The 23,875-nt window shown below is 42.8% G+C and overlaps 1 protein-coding gene across 1 annotated transcript in view; it reads right to left on the bottom strand.

The window, feature by feature from the left end:
- The window catches only part of LOC126526663 (WW domain-binding protein 2-like), a 97,280-nt gene that overhangs the window by 72,133 nt on the left and 1,272 nt on the right, over nucleotides 1-23,875 (bottom strand). Inside the window, exon 2 of the mRNA XM_050174527.2 lies at nucleotides 367-469. Within this exon, the coding sequence (XP_050030484.1) occupies nucleotides 367-469 (103 nt within the window). The remainder of the gene's footprint in view (nucleotides 1-366; nucleotides 470-23,875) is intronic.

Genomic DNA, 23,875 nt, shown 5'->3' with positions numbered 1-23,875 from the left:
GGGTTAAGAAATTTGCACTTATTTGTTGTAAACACGTGTACGTATGGCTTTTGGTTTGAAGCTTTCTTTACAATGAATTATCATACTTTCTTTAGAATTTGTTCCTGATGCACGATTATTTCTACATGCACTTACGTCGAACTTGTACTATCAAATCAGCTGAGAGTAAGTGCCTTGTCCTGCAGTTTCACCATTTCTCATCTTTTTCTGTGAGCTATAGAAGTACAAACGACGAATGTCATTCAACAAGCTCACCTACCAGCCTCGTTAAACTGAAAGTCACAAGCACGGTGAAGGTGGTCCGTCTAAACACAGTAAATTAGGGACAAGAAGCAGCAGCCAGCGCCAACACCAGGCGGCACTCACCCGGTGCGTGGTGAGGTAGATGCGCCCCTTCCTGGTGCCATGGAACTGGTGGGCATCCGGACCCTCGAACGTCAGCTCCACTCCGTCACAGTACAGCAGAATGCTAAACACAGGGACACAAGAGGATCAGAAACAAGAAAAAGCACATCAGAAGAATCTATATCAGAGGAACATCACAGCCCTTTGTTGCACATTCTTCATGAATGGCAACCAGCAGTGCCAACAGATGGGAACACGGACGAGACACACAGCCGTTTCCTTTCCTAATACCTGCCACCAATGCTTCAGTAGCAGGTATGAAGTCTGCAGGTATATAGACTTTGCTGCAATATCGTGCCAAGTTCCGGCTTGGTTTAATGCCCTTTAACAGACAATTTTCTCGGGAGTCTACTGATGTGGGTTTTCCCACAAGAAATGGGTGTGAATGTTCCCTGGGAAAATTTTATATTTTTTGCAGAAGTGAAAAGTATTCTTCCAACTTCCCAAAAGGAAAACCTAAGAAAAAAAAAAGGACTTGTTCTTTTCTATTGCTTCACAAACCACAGAACAATTGGGATGCTTTCCTGTGACACAGAAAGCAAGAAAAGAAAAAACTGCAAACTTCTTCACTTTCCATCGCTGTCTCATATGCAGGAACCAAATGGCACAGCAGTGCCTCGGCAAATATATTGCATCCACTTTTCTGCTACACTCCAGGCTGCAATGCCAACACATATCAACAACATAACATACTCGCAGAAAAAATCACATGAAAAATGCTATTTCTCTAATGACATTTATTCAAAGCTTGTTCGCACCTCCTGAAGCTGCATTTCATGCAACATAATGAGATGACATCGCTGAGATTGGCTCAAAGTGCAGGAAGTGCTGTAAATAAATTTCTGTGGCAACCGAGGGTACCAAAACACCTGAAAATTTTTGCAAAGATTCTGCAAGTTGGTGACATGGTCCAGTGGCGGAAATAATACTTCCAACAGCCTCGTTTTACACATATAGCATGTGGAAAGAGTACTTCCCAATGGCCACAAAAGAGATAATGCCTTAACTAGCCCTTTAACCAGTGCTGGTCTACTTGAAAGCTAGAGATCTGACATTTCCAGTGCTTTATAAGAAAAGAAATAACAGAGGAGAGATCAACTGGACAGCACCATTCCTGCTGTGTTGTCTTCTGTCAAGTATTTCGTTTTTACGAGCAAAGGAAATGTTCTGTCTTGATAACTCGTGCAAAGTTTCTAAATGAATGGATGGAATGATGGACGTTATGAGCGTCCGCTTTGGAAAGGGGCGGTGGGTTGCTCCACCAAGCTCTTGCTATTATACTGCCTAATGTCCTATCTAGGTTAAAAAGCAAAAAGAAAAAGAAGAAAGAAAATTATGCAGATCCCACACACTATGGGAATCGATGTAAGCGAAGCTTTCTGTGCTGGATGCTTTGATTGACAATAATTAGCAGTGACGTTGATGGCTGAAGCTTAATTTCTTCAACGTTTAGGCTAACATGAGAGTGGTGAGTTGATGTTAAACGTTACCTAGCGTGGACTACTGCTGTGTGTCTGCGTGGTACACAAAACACACAGGGAGAAGTGTTTGCTTCAGGTGTTGATGTGCACCATAGTTTATAACCTCCGAGAGGGTTGAGCATTGTGATTGCCTCACATGGCACATCGCATTGTGGCAAAAGCATTAAACTTGAATTGGATTATGGGCCTGTACATGCCAAAGCCACACTCGGATTATGAGGCATGCTGTAGTGGTGGACTCCGGATTAATTTTGACACCGTGATGCCCTTAAACGTTTCCCAACCTAAGTGCACATGCGTTTTCTATTTCACCCCCGTCGAAATGCAGCTGCTGCAATTGGGATCAAATGCACAACCTCTAGCAATGCCACAACCGCAAAGCTGACGCGGCGGCCACAGAAGTGTTGATTTGATGGTCGACCACTTCCGTAGTGTCTCCTGGACCCTGCGGTATACTTTAATTAATGCGGCTTTGGCTTCTGCACACCCTGCATAAGTTGCCAGCTTGACATATTTGCATGGCGTTTATTTTTCAGAAATAGCAGCAACGCACTGTACTACCTTGAACTTAAGCTTATCCTGTGTCCCTGCAAACGCTGCCCTACAGTAGTCGGGTTTTCTTGCCTTCTCACGTCAAATCCCCCCTCTCTTGTATGGGAACAGCCTCTTCTCCTCCCTCTCCTTCTCTTCTTCTCTCTACAGTTCTGTTTCCCCTCTGGCTTTACATCAGGGCAAGTTAGTATAAAAGGAAGTGCTGCAGTTTCTGCAATGCTTCTGAGGGGAGCCATGGATAATTACAGCTTTCAAGCGGCTAATGTGGTGAGGGCCAGGGAGCTGCAGAGGGTATTGTGCACATTCGACGCAGTGGGGTGAAAACGAGTTTCTCCCATCTCCTTTCCTCTCTTACTTGCACCTGTCATCTATACACAGACTCTGAACCCCACTATGCACACGGTGTGCATGACAGCAGCAGCCCACTGCAGCCCACAGCAGCAGCAGCAGCAGTAAGAAAGTCGAAGGAAAAGGCAAAGAAAGCTCCACTTTAAAAACCACTATGAATTTGCCTAACCAAACTGTATGACCCCCAATTGTGAACTTTGTTTTTGTACGTCTCCATTTTTTTGTCATTTCCCTACTTTTAGTCCGCCAATCTCCCAATCACCCCTTACTAATCTCTACTGCAGACATGTTTACTTCCCCTGCTCTCACTGAAACCAAGGGCTTCAAGGAGGCCAGTGGTACCTAAACCGACCACTGAGCAAATATCTTCACATTCTAATAAAATTTGCTCCATCGTTTCCCTAGCTTTATCGGAGCAAGCACATGCTTCTTCCTTCTTATATCTCACTTTATAGTTGCATGTTCTAAGGCATCCCTATTTCGCTTCGAAAAGTAATGAGCTTCCCTTTGAGTTATCATAAATTGTTTCTTTCCTGATTTCGTTTTTTCTTCTTAAGTAGTTACTCATGGCTGGTTTCTTTTCCATTACCACCACCCATGAGATTAATTCAGCCTCTTTGACTCTCCGCTTGACGTTCTTTGTTGCTGTGTTGCGCACCCTACAGGCCGCATACTTGCTGGTAAGCTTCCTAGTTCTTTTCCTCCACTGTGAATCAATGTTTTTCCTGTACAGATACCTGAACACGCTCCCAGCCCATTTACTTTCTTCCATATTCCTCAGTCGTTCTTCGTAATCAATTTTACTGGCATCACGCAGAGTGACACCCTCTGTGCACATATTTCAGAGGCTACAACAGGCTATACTGTGGCGTACACGAACAATGCCACACGCAACACAAGAAGTTGTTCTTTAAAAGATGGAGGTCGCCACTTTGAAAACATGCTCTTGCCACAGAAAATGAGCGCAGTGCTAGAGGAATCAATGAAGCTTGCCAATTTCTTTAATATATTTTTTTAATTCAGGAACTGCAGGGTTCTGACTGTTTTTTTCCACACTTCATCGCACGTACAGGTACATATTTTGGTTCTGCTAAAATGCAAGTTCAATGTTCAGTGCCAGTCTTATCATTCTGTGTCCTGGCTATCTGCTGTACTGCGCAGCCAGTAGCCATTCAAGGAAGCTGTAAAACAAGTGCAGCTGCCAGTGAATGCTAAGCTTTAGCACACTGAATTTCACAGCCCCAACAAGACATTATAGCCTTGTAAAAGAGGGAGAGAATAAGATCTATCATTCTCTTGTTACAAAGACTCAATAGCTGCTTGTGAGCAGCACCCAAAACCCGCAGCTTTTCCCACCTCTGCTGACAGGTTGGCCAGTTTCTTGCCAACTAAACTATACAGCCCCTTACTATCCTTTTCTCACTTTCTTTTACCCTACTTGGCATTTCTTTATTCTGCACAATGCTGGGAACGGTATAGGGAATGAAATCTGTTTAATGTTTTCCCAGTTGCACTTTTCCAATGCGCATTACTGAATACACATCTACATTAAAAAAAGGAATGCATTATTTGCAGCCAATTCCTTTCCATTAAATCTAGCAATAGACCTCTTCTACTCAAATTAACAACCTCAGCTCAGCTCTAAGACAAAGGATGGATAAACAAGTGCATAACCATCACAAATCCAATCCAACTAGCCCCAATTTCCAGTCTTAAATCTCCTCTACTAGACTTCAGAAACGCATGTCCCCTAACCTGTTTTATTCCTGACTATCTTATGCACTCAAGTCACAGTATACTGAATCCTGACCTGTTCCACTGCTAACTTAATGCCACGTACCACTTTGAGTTTACAGCACTTACTCACTTTCATTACACATCTGATGACAGTACCCTTTTGTTATTGCTGTGAGATTTATCAATGTTGCCTGCCTACATCTTTACAACTTCAAAACCCTACCCCGTAGTAGTTTATCCTTTTCACAGGACTTTTACTGTAGAGATGGCGATTACTCAGCATTGTGTGGGCCCTCACCAGTCCTCCTAATGTCGCACAACCCAATGATATGTCGGGTAAAGCTAAATCATTCACTCAACAAGGCTTGTGTGTCAGAGTTTCAGGGATCAGTTTTCAGTGGCGACCTCTCCAGATTCAAAGCTTTTTAACAGGGAGCTAGGGGTCAAGTATGGCTCAAGGACAGTCAGTTCCTGCTCTGACAAGGAACCGTTTTATCTTGCTGAGTGGGCCTTCAAAATGTTATCACACTTCAGATTAGCGCACATTCACTGTCCATCAGCGGGCCTACATCAGAAGTGCAAAGCCACTCAGCGTTTAAAAAATGTTGCTTCCACTGGAATTCAAACAAAGGAACTTAACACAGGAACCGCGGGCTCCACACTAAACCTCCACCACTGAAATTTCCTAACTTGTAAAATTGCTTATTCCACATGACCGAATGAGCAACATCCAAGTGACAAGCTACTGGGCCTGCACAAGTGACACTTTAATGAGGCACACAGTAGCCAGGCATCAACAAGCTAGGCTTTTACAAAATGATTGAAGTGTGAAAATGTTTACTGCTTCCAGAGTAGTTGTTAGATGTTTATGACACTCGGTTATAAAAATCCACCAGTTACCGCAACATCTACCAGATGGTGGCATCTGAAACCATTGACGGATTGGTTTTTTAGACGCATAAATCCAGGAGGGCACATTACAAGTGCACCTGGATGCCCATAGCAATTTTGTCCTCCCTTCGCTGCTAGGCCCACAAACTTGCTGAAAGTGGCTGCCAAGGCCTTGCAAGCTTACCAGCTGCACTCTCCTCCTTGCTGCAGCAATACACAATTGGCTCAAGTGGCTAATAAAACGGCTCACATTAAGCAATGAGTAGGGCAGACGCAACATTAAGCGCTGTGGAGCCTCGTCTCAACAGGCTGCATTATTAGCTGCGTCCCACATCCAACAGCAAAGCAATAAATTTTGACTTAAGAGGAAGCTTTAGCTTGGGAGCTCCGATCTAAATACTAAAGAGGAAAGGAGAAACAGTTTTTTTTCAGCAATCATTGCGCTGATTTCAATGAGGTGCTTGTGTAATTTAAATGAAGAAGATAAAATATTGTAACTGGTTGAAGCAGACTTTTTATAGTGAAGCTGTATATGGCTAGCCGATTCATCTGTCCGTCTGTCGGTCAACTGTACACCGAAAACTCCTCGAGCACAACCTCATGCATATGCGCGAAAAAGAGAGAGAGAGAGGCGTGCAATTAGCCAACACCACCTAGACAGCGCAAGGCCTGTTTACTCCGATCCATGACGTCACGCTACCTGGCCCGAAATTTTCATTGACAAGGCTGGCGTGATGAAAGCGGCGACGTCAAAATCACTATTGCCTATTCGGGAGCATCCCCATTAGATTCTATGGCAGTCGGGCCAGGTAACATGACATCATGGATTGGAGTGAAAAGGCTTTGTGCTACATACGTGGTGTTGGATTAGCTGCGCCAGTAGTGACGTCGTTGCTCTTCATCGCAGCCGAGCGGACGTGCAGCAGTTTCTCTCCAGCTCCAAAATGGGTAATATGTACTCCTGAGGAGCAGGCAGCTTTCGATGCTGCAATGCTGCGAGCAGAACCGGGAACAAGCTTGTCTACGCCATGCCAATGCTGCAGCCCGGGCACAAGAACAGGCTCGTGCATCCGAGCAGAAGCAGCAACTGTGTACCAAGGATCTGGCAGCCTACCAAGCCGTCATTTAATGAGCTGTCGGGATTAACCCAGTGGAAAGTTACTGATGGGCATTTGTTATTGCCCACCTGTCTCTGAGTGCCTGTTTGTGTCCGATTTTCATAAAAGTATTTCTAGGACCCTTGAACAGTTTCCCACTAACAAAGCCTACGTATTTGGGGATTTTAATTTCCCTGATATTATTTGATCTCGCTTGTCTTCATCGAGCATTGATTCAGGTGATTTCATTAAGCAGTGTTTAGAGTTAAATCTTACCCTGATTGTTTCTGAGCCTACTTGCAGCACTAATATATTAGGCCTTATTCTTGCAACAGAGCCACATAGCATAAGCCCTGTCGTGTGGCTTGATGGCTATTGTAGTTCTCAATTTCAGTTCTACTCCAGTTCTACTACTACTTACTGCAGTTCTCAATCGATATTCCACTGAAATTTGCTGGTGCTGAACATAAGGTTATCGGGGATTATAACAAGGCAAATTACGAACAAATGAACAATGAACTTAGGGTTTCCTTTCACATAAACGGTGATGTCAACAGACCCTGGTTCTCAAATGACGTTAGAAGATTATCGAAAAGAAAGCATCTATTGAGATACTAAACGAATAAATTCTAGTGATAAATGGCGGAATTACTTTGAGTGCTTACACCAGTATAGGATTGGATTAAAGCGTTCAAAAAGAAAACTATCACCAGGACTTGCTGAACATACTCTGCAATAACCCTAAAAAATTCTGGAACTTGCTTTCGCAAAAAAAAAACTATGCACTCGCCAACCTTCCTCTAACTAATCCTGATGGATCCTTGGTTCCTCCTGAATTGCAATCTGATGTTATGAACTCCTACTTTAGTTCTGCTTTTACTCTGGAAACCTCACTTCCCCCAAACTCCCTATGTGATTATAGCTTTGTTCAAATGGATCCTGTACTAATTACCGCCGAAGGAATTATCAAACTTATTGATGAGCTCAAGGCTTCCAGTGCCCCGGATCCCGATAATATTGTTACAGTGAAGAGAAGGAAGAAGTTGAATTGGACTAGAGGAAGACGAAGTGTGGCAGTTGCCTGAACGCCATATACCTCTGTTGTAAATATAAATTATTTTACATTCGTGGCCTGGTTTCTTCCTGCAACATTTTGGTGGAAGATGCGGGCTACAATCACGGAACTTCGCAGAGGACGTCATCTACCTGCCGCCACAATGGCAAATCAACCGACACAAGCGACAACGCCTCAGCAGCCCGTGCCAACGACCATCCTCACTCATCTGCGGGACCCAGGGACATTTTGTGGCACGGACAATGCCGACGTCGAGGACTGGCTTACGATGTACGAGCGAGTGTGCGACAACAACAGGTGGGATCCAACAATGATGCTAGCAAATGTGATATTTTATCTAAGAGGAACTGCGAAGCAATGGTACGACACACAGGAAGCTGACCTAACGAGCTGGGATGTCTAAAAAAAAAAAAATGTTAGACCTGTTTGGCAGACCTGTCGGTCGTCAGCTGGCAGCAAAAAAAAGAACTTGCGTGTCGCGCTCAGACGTCCACAGAATCCTATGTCATGTACATATAGGATGTGCTGGCCCTCTGTCGCAAGGCTGATTACAAGATGACCGAGGCAGACAAGATTGGTTACATACCGAACGGTATTGCAGACGATGCCTTCAATCTCCTGATGTGTAAGGATTGGGCCACTGTGGATGCAATTATAAAGGAGTGCCGGTGCTTCGAACAAGCGAAGGGCCGCCGCGTCGCTCAAACTTTAGACCGACTGCCCAATACCGCCGCGACATCTTCTTGTGAAGACCCGCTGCGGTTCGTTCAGCCCACAGGACCGGAAGATATCACGCACATCTTTCGCTGTGAGTTTGAGGCTATGGCTCCAGCTCTAGTTCCTTCCGACTGTCAGAAAAGTGTGCCCGCTATCTCCCTTATACAAGCGGTCGTTCGGGAGGAAATAGCCAGTTTGGGCATTCCATCTCTCTGCTCGGTCCGCCATACAAACACCTACCAGATTTCTCCGGCCACTCGCTCCCAGACGCAAAGCTTTGCGCCACTCCATCACAACCCAGCCGACTGGCGCACAGCGGATGACAAACTCATCTGTTTTAATTGCTCCGGTATTGGACACATCGCCCGTCATTGCCGCAACCACTGGTCGTCGCCTCCTCGATGGTCATCTCAGAGTCACTACCGCCAAGTGCCAGACAACCGTACTTTCTCGCCTTATACGCCGGCTAGGAACACCAACGCCGACAGTGTTCCACCAAGATCCAGCCGCTCCCCGTCTACCCAAGGTCGTAAGTCCCGTTCGCCTCTCGTTCACCGCTCTTCGTCCCCTTCTGCAACCGGTCGCTTCGCTTCGGGAAACTAGGCGGTGCAGCTCCTGGAGGTGAAGCTGCAACTCCGACCCGGCCCACAAATCCTCTGTTGACCCTGCCTACACGTGGAAACCTACTGGACATTGAAGTTGATGGCGTTCCTATTAGATCTCTCGTTGATACAGGAGCGCAGCTTTCAGTTATGAGCGCTGCTCTCTGCCGAAGGCTCAGAAAGGTTCTGACACCCGCCGTACCGGACACTGTGCGAGTCGCCGATGGGAGTACTTCACCTGTCCTTGGAATGTGCACAGCACGTGTAACCACTGGGGGCCATTATACCGTTGTGCTATTTATCGTCCTTGAACACTGCCCGCATGACCTCATTCTCGGCCTCAACTTCCTTTCAAAACACTCTGCCCAAATTGACTGCTCCGCAGGTGTTGTACACCGCTTATGTTGTGCTGAGTTTGCAAGGCTGCACAAGCGGCGACAAATGTCCTCCTGATGCCCTGTCCTCCTGTACCTGATGGCAACTACGTCGTGTCGCCGCTTACTGGGCGGTCGCGAAATTTAGGCCGTACCTTTTCGGTCGGAGCTTCTGCGTCGTAACCGATCATCACGCCCTCTGCTGGCTCTCCTCTTTGAAGGACTCAACTGGACGACTTGCACGTTGGGCATAGCGTCTACAAGAATATACATTTTCTATCATGTATAAGTCAGGGCGCCTGCATAAAGACGCCGACTGCCTGTCCCGCAATCCCGTGGATCAACCGGACGATACCGATGCAGACTCGGACATCAGTGTTCTATCCCTCTCCGGTTTCCTCTATATTGGCGACGAGCAGCACAAAGATCCTGTTCTTCGAACACTTATGGAACGCCTAAGCTCCTCGCCCAACGAAGTTGTCTATCAAAGGTGTTAAAGACTAATAAACTGGTTTCGAGCAAAATTTTTCAAATCCTTTTTACACAATCAATTTCTGATAGTTCTGTTCCTAAGGACTGGAAAATCAGTAAAGTTGTTCTTGTTTTCAAATCTAATAATCGTTCTGACCCGTCAAATTATTGCCCAATATCACTCACCTGCATAGCTTGAAGACTCCTAGAGCACATTATATATTCAAATGTCGCTTCTCACCTTGATAAAAACTCACTTTTCTTTTCCAAACAGCGTGGTATCCGAAAAGGCCTGTCTTGTGACACACAACTGTTTGAATTTACTATTGATCTTCAGCTCAACATGGATTCTTCTTTTCAGACAGACATGATCTATCTCAATTTCACTAAAGCCTTCAACCACGTAGCCCATATTTGTTTATTGACAAAACTTTGTCGACTTCACCTTGACCCTCTAATATTATCATGGATTGAGTGCTTCCCAACTAATATTTCACAGTTCACTGTTACTGAAAATCAGTAGTCTAAAACTTGCAACGTAATATCAGGCATTCCCCAAGGGTCGGTTCTAGATCCTCTCTTGTTTTTGATATTTATAAACAATCTTCCAAATAATCTCTCCTCTACTATACGACTTTTTGCAGATGACTGCGTTTTTTATTGAAAAATTGCTTCCAGCAGTGATCAGCGTAAACTTCAGGATGACTTGCATAAAATTGAGAATTGGTGCACTTCATGGTAAATGTCTAAATGTTTCTAAATGTAAATTCATGCACATTTTTCGGACAAGGGTTAACTATATCTATCCTTATTCCCTCAATTCAGTTAGTATTGGGCAAGTTGATTCTTATCGCTATCTTGGAGCAACAATCGCTGACAACTTATCTGGTCAGAACACATACTCAAGCTCGCTGCTCATACCTCCAAGACTTTCGGCTTCATCAGACGATCCCTCACTCTTTCTACTCCTTTCATCCGTCGGCTAGCCTACGAAACCTTTATCCACACCAGACTTGAGTATGCATCCTCCATCTTTAGCGCTGCAGGATCACTTGTGTTTCTCTTTTCCACAAAATATACTGTAATTTTCCGGATATTCATGGTGTTCTCCTGCTGACTCCTAATCGTACTTCCCACCGTACTTTCAATTCTTGTAGTTTACGACTCCATTGATCTACCAAATCCTTTAATCAATCTTTTCTACCATGCACTATTGAAGAGTGGTACAAACTTCCCGAGTCCATTGTCAATGAGAGAAATCCCTTAAAATTCAAAGATAGCCTTACAACCCTTTTTATTGCCTAAATGTTTTCTTGTGCTTTTTCTCTTTCCCTCAGGAAAAAAAAGATAACTTTATTGAAGCACCAGTTAATAAACGTCAGGAGAGAAATCTCTCCCCCGTCGCCCCTTAACAATATCTTTTCTGCATGTGGTTCTTGCTATATATAGCCGGTCTTTAAGTCAGTCTTTATTTCTTGTTCACTGTCATATTTTATGTCATAACACGCCCTGTAATGCTTCCTGCTGCCAGCGCCCCTCTTATGTAATGCCCCATCAGGGTCTTTAAGGGAAAATAAATGATGATGATGATGAAAACGTTTCTTCCATCATTCACAAACAATTCTGTTGGAAGTAAATTGGAATTCATTTAGAAATATTATGCCACTTCTATTAGATAAATATATATATGCCACTAGTCATTATATCTAATGAGGAGCATAACCCATGGTTTAATAAATTGCTTAGATGACTCAGAAATAAAAAGAAAAGGTTATATGTTTCTGCTAAATGGCTATCATGTCCCTCGTCATGGTCTAAACGTAAAGATTGTTTAAAATCTTATTGTCTCGCAATATCTGAAGCGAAAAAGTAGTATTTTTCCACCGATCTGTCCTCACTTGTACACACTAACCCTAGAAAGTTTTGGCAAGCTATCTCTCCTGATCGTGACAGTACTACTGTTACATTACATACCACTAACAATGTTCCTGTCTCTGCATCTGAGTGTGCTTCAACTTTCAATTCATTTCTTTGCTCTGTGTTCACTAATGAAGACTGCTCCCCCTTTCCCTGTGCCTCCGACCTTGATTACAGCTTCACGTCCCCTATATAGCGTTGAAGCCATTTCAAAACTAATACACTATCTAAAGGTGTCTACATCATGTGGCATGGACAATAATAATTCTAAAAAAACACGTCAGCTATGACCAGTCAGATTTTGTACATTTCTCAGCAGTCTTCATCAACAGGTCTTTTTCCTGCTGACTGGAAGATAGCCAAAGTTATTCTGATATTCAAAGATCGAAGCAGACACTCACCAGGTAACTACCACCCCATTTCACTAACACGCATTTGTTCCAAGCTTCTCGAGCACAACAATGCCTCCCATACACCCAACCATCTTGGATCTAATAACTTTTTATTTCAAAATCAACATGGTTTCCAGAAAGCACTTGTCTTGTGGCACTCAACTATTGGAATTTACGTCAGATTTACATTATGGCATGAATAATAGCAAAATTATTCATTGCGTCTTTCTCGACTATGCAAAAGCCTTTGACCGAGTTGCTCACTGTCGTCTAATCGCTAAATTAACTGCTCTCAGGATTGACTCATTAACATTATCCTGGCTTCGCAATTTCTTATCTAATCAGCAACAGTTCATATCTGTGAATAACTTTGGCTCCTCCACATCAGTTGTAACGTCAAGTGTACCCCAAGGTAGTGTATTAGGCCCTCTTCTTTTCCTAATTTTTACCAATGATTTGCTGAGCAACATTTCCTCCTGCATACGACTTTTTGCGAATGACTGTGTAATCTACAAAATCATTAACTGTCAAGATGACCATGTAACTTTGCAAAATGACCTTCGCCTGGTTAATCAGTGGTGCGGCCGTTGGCAAATGACACTTAACACATCTAAGTGCTGCTTTCTTTCTTTCACTCGTATGAAGTCATATCCTAAGTTTCCTTACAAAATCTGTTCGGCTGAAGTACCTTGCATTACAAATACCCTGATGTTTATTTTTGTACTAATCTTGCCTGGAGCTGTCACATGGAGAATATATGTGCAAAAGCTCACAGAACTTTGGGGTTTATACATCATCTGCACCTTTCCCCATCTACCATCCGTCAACAGGCCTACAAAAATTTTGTACGCCCTCAAGTGTGATATGCTTCATCGATCTGGTCTCCTCATCAACAATACCTAAGACAAATTGGAATCCATCCAAAATCACGCTGCCCGCTTTTAACTTCTAATTAGAGTCGTCATTCTAGCATTACCCAAATTAAACGTAATGCTCCCCCTCCTGACTTAGATTCCCGCCGCTCTATTGCCCTTCTATGCCTGTTTTACAAATACTACTATAACTCGTGATCGAGCCGTTTCTCACTTGGAATTCTTTCTCTCACATCTAATCGACTTCATAATCATCTCAGTTTCAGGCGCAATTTCAGGCCGCACAAAGTCATTCAATAACTCTGCATAACCGCGCACCATCGCACTATGGAACAGCCTTCAAAATGATATTGTTTCATTAAAAGATCCTGCCAAATTTCCTGAACATTTGGAACTTCACATGTTCGCTTGACTATGTTTTACGACTTTGTACTGTACTCTCCTTTGTATCACTTTCTGAGTGTTTTGTATTGTACTCCCTTCACTTTGCTTTTTTTTTTTCAATTTTTACCAGTGTTCCTTTTCCAATGAACAAATTTATATGTTTCTCCTACTACGTAGTTCCCTTTTTGCCTTGAATATTGTCATTTTTCTGTAACCCCACCTACCCAATGCTCCTCCGAGCTTGTAGGGTAAAGTAAATAAATAAAAAATAAAGTGGAGCAAGAACTGATTTTGTTTGTTTTCACCCCACTGAGGCTCATTGACCTACTTTTTGCAAACGCTCATTGGCTGCCTGACTCATTCGCCCCCTTCTCGGCGCAGCGCACCTGCCTGTCTCACCCACACCCGTCTCCCTCCCAGGTCACGTGACCTGCATGACGCTTAGCAGCACGATGGCAGAGTCGACCAAGAACCACTCCGCTGTTAAAACCAAATCACAGCTCAGCTTCTAAAACAATTCAGCACAATATAGCACTTGTCTTGTGTCACTGTCCCATTTAAAATGTGTGAGCTTGTTAAACATGCAAGTATGAACCAATTACAGCCCTACCACATGTCTTATTAAGCTCCATCTGCACTCTCAGCTCCACCCCTTTAATGAGCAACTACTTGCAATCAACACTTTGTTTCTAAACACTTATCAACCTACGCAGTAGCGTCAAATGGCTGCTTCTAAGCAAAGATGGCCTCCCTTAAATGCCTAGTGGTCTGCTCAAATATTTGACTACTTGAAAGATTTGTTTAAAGGCTCCCACCATGCAGAAAGACTCGAAGAGATGACACCTGTGCAAGTGCAGATGTCCACACTTACGTCTAGGGCACTCGTGTGCTCTGCTGCCCACCAAAGAAAGACTAATAACACAGACACTACTTGGCACAAGGTACCTTGCACATTTTTGAGGAATATATTATTCACTAGTATTGTCACCCGAATATGCAGGAACACAGAGATATTGATTTCTTTTCATTGCAACACACTCATCCATCGTTCTAGACCGAAATGTGGATAACTGCACACTACAATAGTGCTATCATCGGGCAAGGAAGGCCAGCATTGCTTCCGGCACAGCATGAAAGATGGCACTTCAGGCACATTACGTTCAAAGTAGATGGAAGCATTAACTGGTTAGCAGTCTAGGTACGCAAGAGACCTTTAGAGTATTGGTGGAAGCAAATGCAAGTAAGATTGATAGAACGAGAGTCGCACATAGAATGAGTGAATACGCACATATTTAATTCTGATTAGTCCCAGCGGACTAGGTGACTACTTGGTTTGAAGCACATGCCAATAGAAACTATGATATGTGATGTTCCATAACACGGTGTAGTCGCAATGCTGTTAAATCTGAAAACAAATTCGACTTGCGGTCCTGATGGTTCACCCAATATTTTTCTTCGTCGTTATGCCGAAACTATCGCTAAATTTCTTGTGATCTTGCACTATTAAGTGCAAGGCTACCTGATGAATGGAAGACAGCTCAAGTTATGCCCGTCTATAAAAAAAGGTGACCGTTTGTTATTAGAAAATAATTGCCCAATATCCTTAACATCTTCTTGTAAATTATTGGAACACGTAGCAAAATGCATCTCTAAATTTCTTGAGGAAAACTTTATACTCTCAAGCTTTCAACATGGATTTAGAAGAAATTTCTCTACTGCAACACAATTGGTCCCGGTAGTACATTCATTTGCAGCATGCATAGATAATTGTGGACAAAGTGATGCGATATTCTTAGATTTTAGTAAAGCATTTGACAGAGTAATTCATGATAAATTGCTCAATAAACTCATAAATATTAACCTTCCCGACATTTTTGTCTCTTGGGTTTCCGATTACTTACAGAACCAAACGGAGTTTGTTTCAATTGACGGTTTTGATTCCTGCAGTCTTCCTGTAACAACAGGTGTGCCTCAAGGAAGTGTTCTGGGACCCTTGCTGCTTCTTTTATATATAGATGACATTGTCTCCATGAACTCAAATTAGGTTATTTGCAGATGATGTCTTATTTCGTGAAATCAGAGGTATACATGATCAGGTTGAGTTGAATTCTAATCTCATTAATGTATCTAAGTGGTGCACAGATTTTGGCATGACTGTTAATACCGATAAAACTGTTTATCTTTGTGTAACGCTTAAGAAAACTGACATCTCTTCCTTTGAAACAGGTTACCAGTTACAAGTGCCTAGGAGTGACAATCACTAATAACCTCTCTTGGAATCTGCACATTGATAACATTTGCTCTTCAGCTTTCCGCAAGCTTTGTTACTTAAGGCATAAACTTCGTAATTCTCCTCCTAATGTCAGACTTCTTAGCTATTTTACATTCATACGACCTAAGCTTGAATATTACTCTATTGTTTAGGATCCTTATATAAGCTTAACATTAAAAAGTTAGAAAGAATTCAGTGAAAAGCTGCCAGGTTTATCTATTCCAAATTCAAGTATACTGATTCTCCTTCTGAGCTCATGAAAGCTAACAACATTGAGCTGCTTGAATCGAGAAGAAAAAAATAGCGTTTGAATTTTTAAAACTTACTTCTTAACGGTAAAATGGCTATTGATCAGACACAGTTTCTTTCCCCTTTGGCCACAAGACCTATGCAACATTAACAAACACACTCTCTAACCCCTTACTTAGCAAGAACAGACATTTATAAGTTTTCCTTTTTTCTGCATTTTGTGTCCGACTGGAATAACCTAACAGAACCTTATCACGCACTATACGACTAGATGATCATGTCTTTTTGTGTTTTTTTTTCCTCTGGTACTATCATGTTTTTTTTTCTTGTTGTTGTTCTCCTTTTGTGTGAAACAGATATTCTGTTAATTGTATTGCCCGTCCTGCTTGGACCAGATTGGTCTGCAGTACGTAATGAACAAAATAAAAATAAATAAATAAATATGTCCTTTACATACTCTTCTATAGAAACAGCACAACAACTTTGCTAGTGCCCCATATTTCTGAACTTCTAAAGGAAGAATAAATGGCACATGTTCTATTGCAAGCCATCACTACCACATTACAAGGTGTGGTCCTTCTGAATGAGTCAATGAGGAGCAATCCACGCAAATACCATGCCTGTGGAGCCAACGAAGTCCCTCGCCTGCTGTGGAAAAACTTTGGCCGGCAACAATGCTTTCTTTTCCTTCCGTTCCCTCAAAGGTGAATGGGCACTGAGAGCTGAGTTGTTTTACCAGCACAGGGTGTGAAAAGCTATTTGTCATAGATCACATACATTGGTTATGCCGATATTGTGCACACTTTGGGCAGTCATCTTGTACACCCGAAATATTGAGTCCACAACTGTGCCATGGCAAATGTTTGCCTGTCAACAACAATAGAAGAAACAAATTTAGGCTGATATAATGTAGCAAATCCATTCACTCCATGCTAATGCTTTGTTACCCAGTGCCCACAACTGGCCGACATTGGTGATAATATGGTCAATGCAACGCTCAAAACCACTTACAAAGCATGAAAAAAAAAAAGAATTGGAATAAGACAATTACGTTGCCCTGGCCCTAGTTTCTTACCATCATTTTTTTTTTTGTAGAAGAACACTAGTCAGTTTGCAACAATATAGCAAAGAAAGTCATGAGTGGGAGCTTGTGCACTGGAGATGTAGAAATATACAAAGCATATGAGATTCTGCACAGCAACTTAGTATTGCCACGCACTTTGAACCTTGCCCCCCCGCCCTGTTCACCCATAAGCCCTTGAACTGTTTTACTTGCGCCCAACGGTTGTCCTAATGAACTTTCATAAATATGAAGACCCTCTATGGATGGAGTGCTGACACACACACACACAAAAATAACTTGCCGAGTTTTGGTATTGAGTGCGCAGTTTATGGAAAAATGTCTTTGGCCAACACAGAATGACTGGCCGCAAATGTCAATTGTTGGATTTGAGCAGGAACACAGCGCGAGAATTAAATTTCCCACATGACTCGCTTTCATTTGAAAGTGCAGAAAGAGGAGGCAGACCAATACGAGACATCTGGCTGCAGCAGTATTGTACAGATGATGTAAATATTATTAATTTACCTACTGTGTTTCATCTCACATGCATTTTTGTTGACTAATTCCTTGCAAAATAGGCCACACAGGTGAAGTTATTTTGAATCTGACCTATTACTGATATTTAATTGGTGCATAACAGTCTGCCTAGAAATAAACAACATTAAATGTAAATCAATGCACATAGCTAGATCCCAATTTATGGATAGCTAGTTTGTTACCCTAATAACGTCCTTTTAGAAACATTGTTTTGCTACAAATACTTAGACATTCAAATTTCAACCAAGCTCTTTTGGAGAGCTCTCATTATCTGTGTTAGTAACAATGCTAAAAAAAAAAAGAAAGCTCTGGAGTACCTTCAGAAGACCCTTTCACATAATATCTTGTTGTCAAAATGTTTGCTTTACATATCGTTATTCATTTAGGTTCAAAACTTGAATGCACTGCATCAGTTTGGCACAAACCCAAGAAAACTTAACATATTCAATAAAAAATATTTAACTCTGCTCACTTTATCCTCCTCAGGTTTAGGCTAATTCGAGTTCTTACCATCCTATGGTCACTGCAGCGCACCTTGCTGAGCACGTCCGCATCTTGTATGATGCCAGGGTTAGCGCACAGTATGAAGTCTATTCATTTCTAGTCTTACCGTTCGGGCTCCTCCACGTCCACTTTCGGCTATCTCGCTTGCGGAAGAAGGCATTCATTATCCGCATATTATTCTGTTCCGCAAACTCTACTAATAACTCTCCCCTGCTCTTCCTAGTGCCTATGTCATATTCCCCCACTGCCTTGTCTCCAGCCTGCTTCTGCCTACCTTGGCATTGAAATCGCCCATCAGTATACTGTATTTTGTTTTGACTTTACCCATCGCCGATTCCACGTCTTCATAGAAGCTTTCGATTTCCTGGTCATCATGACTGGATGTAGGGGCATATACCTGTATAACCTTCATTTTGTACCGCTTATTAAGTTTCACAACAAGACCTGCCACCCTCTCGTTAATGCTATAGAATTCCTGTACGTTACCAGCTATGTTCTTATTAATCAGGAATCCGACTCCTAGTTCTCGTCTCTCCGCTAAGCCCCGGTAGCACAGGACGCGCCCGCTTTTTAGCACTGTATATGCTTCTTTTGGCCTCCTAACTTCACTGAGCCCTATTATATCCCATTTACTGCCCTCTAATTCCTCCAATAGCACTGCTAGACTCGCCTCACGGAAGCAACTGGTACATAAGAAGTCAACCAATGAGTTAGCGGTAAGAGGGAAAATAGAGGAATTCCAGATCAAGCTACAGAACAGATATTCGGCTTTGACTCAGGAAGAGGACCTTAGTGTTGAAGCAATGAACGACAATATTGTGGGCATCATTAAGGAGTGTGTAATAGAAGTCGGTGGTAACTCCGTTAGACAGGATACCAGTAAGCTATCACAGGAGACGAAAGATCTGATCAAGAAACGCCAATGTATGAAAGCCTCTAATCCTACAGCTAGAGTAGAACTGGCAGAACTTTCTAAGTTAATCAACAAGCGTAAGACAGCGGACATCAGGAACTATAATATGGATAGAATTGAACAGGCTCTCAGGAACGGAGGAAGCCTAAAAACAGTGAAGAAGAAACTAGGAATAGGCAAGAATCAGATGTGTGCGTTAAGAGACAAAGCCGGCAATATCGTTACTAATATGGATGAGATCGTTCAAGTGGCTGAGGAGTTCTATAGAGATTTATACAGTACCAGTGGCACCCACGACGATAATGGAAGAGAGAATAGCCTAGAGGAATTCGAAATCCCACAGGTAACACCGGAAGAAGTAAAGAAAGCCTTGGGAGCTATGCAAAGGGGGAAGGCAGCTGGGGAGGATCAGGTAACAGCAGATTTGTTGAAGGATGGTGGACAGATTGTTCTAGAGAAACTGGCCACCCTGTATACGCAATGCCTCAGGACTTCGAGCGTACCGGAATCTTGGAAAAACGCTAACATAATCCTAATCCATAAGAAAGGGGACGCCAAAGGCTTGAAAAATTATAGACCGATCAGTTTACTGTCCGTTGCCTACAAAGTATTTACTAAGGTAATTGCAAATAGAATCAGGAACACCTTAGACTTCCATCAACCAAAGGACCAGGCAGGATTCCGTAAAGGCTACTCAACAATAGACCATATTCACACTATCAATCAGGTGATAGAAAAATGTGCGGAATACAACCAACCTTTATATATAGCTTTCATTGATTACGAGAAAGCGTTTGATTCAGTCGAAACCTCAGCAGTCATGGAGGCATTGCGGAATCAGGGTGTAGACAACCCCTATGTAAGAATACTGAAAGATAGCTATAGCAGCTCCACAGCCACCGTAATCCTCCATAAAGAAAGCAACAAAATCTCAATAAAGAAAGGCGTCCGGCTGGGAGATACGTTATCTCCAATGCTATTCACAGCGTGTTTACAGGAGGTATTCAGAGACCTAGATTGGGAAGAATTGGGGATAAGAGTTAATGGAGAATACCTTAGTAACTTGCGATTCGCTGATGATATTGCCTTGCTTAGTAACTCAGGGGACCAACTGCAATGCATGCTCACTAACCTGGAGAGGCAAAGCCGAAGGGTGGGTCTAAAAATTAATCTGCAGAAAGATAAAGTAATGTTTAACAGTCTCGGAAGGCAACAGCAGTTTACAATAGGTAGTGAGGCACTGGAAGTGGTAAGGGAATACATCTACTTAGGACAGGTAGTGACTGCGGATCCGGATCATGAGACTGAAATAATCAGAAGAATTAGAATGGGCTGGGGTGCGTTTGGCAGGCATTCTCAGATCATGAACAGCAGGTTGCCATTATCCCTCAAGAGAAAAGTTTATAACCGCTGTGTCTTACCAGTACTCACGTACGGGGCAGAAACCTGGAGGCTTACGAAAAGGGTTCTACTTAAATTGAGGACGACACAACGAGCTATCGAAAGAAGAATGATAGGTGTAACGTTAAGGGATAAGAAAAGAGCAGATTGGGTGAGGGAACAAACGCGAGTTAATGATATCTTAGTTGAAATCAAGAAAAAGAAATGGGCATGGGCAGGACACGTAATGAGGAGGGAAGATAACCGATGGTCATTAAGAGTTATGGAATGGTTTCCAAGGGAAGGGAAGCGTAGCAGAGGGCGGCAGAAAGTTAGGTGGGCGGATGAGATTAAGAAGTTTGCAGGGACAACATGGCCACAATTAGTACATAACCGGGGTAGTTGGAGAAGTACGGGAGAGGCCTTTGGCCTGCAGTGGGCATAACCAGGCTGATGATGATGATGATGACTTTATCCTATTAAAAAAGCTACCAGCATAGGCCACTCAAAGTCTAGCCTCGACTTACAGTTATTAGTATATAGTCATTTCTGTCTTTTCCATCACATATCTTATCACTGAGCAACCGATTTTTTCTCCCAATTATGTGTCACCATGGCTGGACCGTTGGAATTCCATCACTCAGAACTGATGCTTTCCTTCGGTCATCCTTAGCATGAACTTCTGAAGAGTGGAATTTCCTTCCTGCATGCACAGCCACCAAAGCTGACCAAAACATTTCATGAATTGCTTAGCTAACATTGCTGAATTCCTGGAAAATATGAAAAATTTTACTGTAGACCTCTTTCCTTTTCATTCTTTTGTTTGTTTCAACTTGTACTGACTGTAACCACTCTCCTTTGTAATGCTTTTTGGCTAGGGAAGAGTATATTAAATAAACAAGGAAAGGAGCCGCTCAGGCTTCCTAAACACGGTGAAAACTGCTGCAAAAGCAATATTGTGAAGTTGCGCCTGTCGATGGATGGATGCTATCAGCATTCCCTTTGGAATGGGACGGTGGGTTGTGCCATCATGCTCTTGTTATTATATTGCTTAATGTCCTACCTATATTTAAAAAAAACTTTAAAACTTTAAAAAAGATTTCTCATCACTAAACTTTCAGAACTCCTATTCAAAAACCTTTGTTTTTGTATGCCTCCGTTGTTTGTCGTTTACCTACTTTTCTTCCACCAATCTTCCAATCGTCTTTTACTATACTCCCTATTGCGGACATGTTTACATTCCCCTGCTCTCATTGAATTCAAGGGCTTCAAGGAGGCCTTAGATGCCTAAATCAACTGCTGGGCAGATATCTTCACATTCTAATACATAAAACATGCTCGATTGTTTCACTGGGTTTACCGCAGCAAGCACATGCTTCTTCTTCCTTCCTATATCTCGGTTTATAGGTGCATGTTCTAAGGCATACTGATCTCGCTTTGAAAAGTACTGAGCTTCCCTTTGAGTCGTCATAAATTGTTTCTTTCCCGATCGTTTTTTCCTCTTTAGTTACTCATGGCAGGTTTCTTTTCCATTGCCGCCACCCATGAGATTATTTCAGCCTCTCTGACTTTCCACTTGACTTTCTTTGTTGCCATGCTGCTCATCATACCGGTCGCATATTTGCTGGTAAGCTTCCTAGTTCTTTTCCTCCACTGTGAATCAACGTTTTTTTCTGTACAAATATGTGAACACTCTCCCAGCCCATTTACTTTCTTCCATATTCCTCAGTCGTTCTTCATAATCAATTTTACTCTGAGCTTCCCTCCCTTCAAAACTTGTCCAGCCCATATCACCCTGCACAGCTTCATTTCTAACTTTCTCGCGGGCACCCAATGCAAGGCATTCCACTGACCTTCATTTCACATCTGATTGCGCCATCTGGTGTTCAAGATTCAAGGGATATTAAAGAGAAAAATAATTTGCGATGTGTATTACATTATTCGATCGCATCAAGCTTCCGATACTAAGAGAGCCACAATTACTGCGAGAAGATGCTCGGTACGCCAGAAAAAACAAACACGAAACGCAGGTGATGACGCTGCCTGGAAATTCCCATAGCAGATCCCCGTCACATCATGGAATGTTTGATCAGTAAAAATGGGCTGCACTGTATTACTCCAAAAGAGCCAGAGAGTGAACTGAAGAGAAAGCTTCAGAACTTTTACTGAACCACAATGGCAGGAATGCGAAAATGTACTTTGCAATTTGTGATGCGACATTGACTTACCCACCATCGTTGTCCAACTCGAAATCCAAAAATAATACTTAAGCAACATTTTCTACTCTAACAATTAACCTGTTACAGTGAAATCAATGAAAGTAAGATTTCTTTATGAATGCTTAATCAATATAATGTGATCCAATGCTTCGTATTGGCACCCCTTTAAATCAGTGTGTGATTAAGCAGTAGTGGTGACATAAATGCTAAAGTTCGCGTGGTCTCGGATGCATTGTGCCACGCTTCCGAGGCTCCTTACTAACTGTTCCGAGTTTACAAACTGTGCAATCTGCTTGTATGCATGGTGCGTAGCATACTTTTTTCCTGCATTTTGCCAAACTGACTGTTACCCCTTTTTAGGCACTTGTCAACTTGCCAATTTCCACTAGGGTAGCCATAGGTAGTCATTGGCCCATGCGTAACAACACACATGCAGTTTTGCAGTAGCTCGGTGGAAAAACAACAGGAGCATACGAAGGGCAAGGTGGGTCCAACGATGGTTTTCCACCTATGAAATGTGGACTGCAGACACATGACCACTTTGCCGGCTGCTATTCGGTTTTGTCTGCACTGTAAAAATATCTATTAACTTGCGTGGAGTGTAAATTCACAGCGAACTAGCGACAGCATGCATTCTGTAAATGCCCACAATCACTTGTTTCACACGGCGTACACTGCGATCAAGTGTCCCCGCTGGTCTCTGAAGCATGGTTGAGTCAAAAAGCTGAGAAGCTTTGTTTCAGGTGGGCAGTTCTTTTAGCTATTCACACAGTTTATGACGCAGCAATTCATATGTGACCTTGCAAAGCTCCACTAACAACCTGTCATGGCTCGACTCGCAGGCCGGCTGCAGCAATGAACACGCGAGACGCGTTCGCTTGCTCCCGCACTGTGGCGCAACGCACTGCATGTTCTCCATATGGCAGAGGCAAGTGGTTCTGACTTTTCAAGGTATTGAGCAGATTTTTTTTCATTAGTGAAAGTGCTGCAACAGATGGAAATAATGAAGAGGAAAGCGAGGCGTGCCCCCCTTCTTTCTTTTTAACCAGGCATGATTTAACGGGATTAGCTAACATGGATCGATGATCGTATTCATCCATACTCCATCTGACACGTGGAAGCAGAAGCAAAACCACAATTTATTTCTGCTATGCAACAACGTGTACACATCGGAGTTTTCGCATTCCCAAAGTTTGGTTGTTGTTTTTTGTCTTCTTTAACCAAGAGGCGTAAACACCACAATATACGAACAAACTTTGTCAACAAATGACGCTACGATTTGAACTGCTGCATCTGTTGATTGAACGGTATTTCACGTCCCAGAACACACTGTTGTATTCATAACTTGTAGGCCGTGGACGAGCACACGTACTACACAAAAATGTGCGCGCGCGTACTTGTAAGCGTGTCAACCGACCAGACT

Source organism: Dermacentor andersoni, chromosome 8 (assembly GCF_023375885.2).
Source record: "Dermacentor andersoni chromosome 8, qqDerAnde1_hic_scaffold, whole genome shotgun sequence".
NCBI lineage: Eukaryota > Metazoa > Arthropoda > Arachnida > Ixodida > Ixodidae > Dermacentor > Dermacentor andersoni.
The sequence above is the reverse complement of the archived record's forward strand: the minus strand, read 5'-3'. Positions and strand labels throughout refer to the sequence as shown.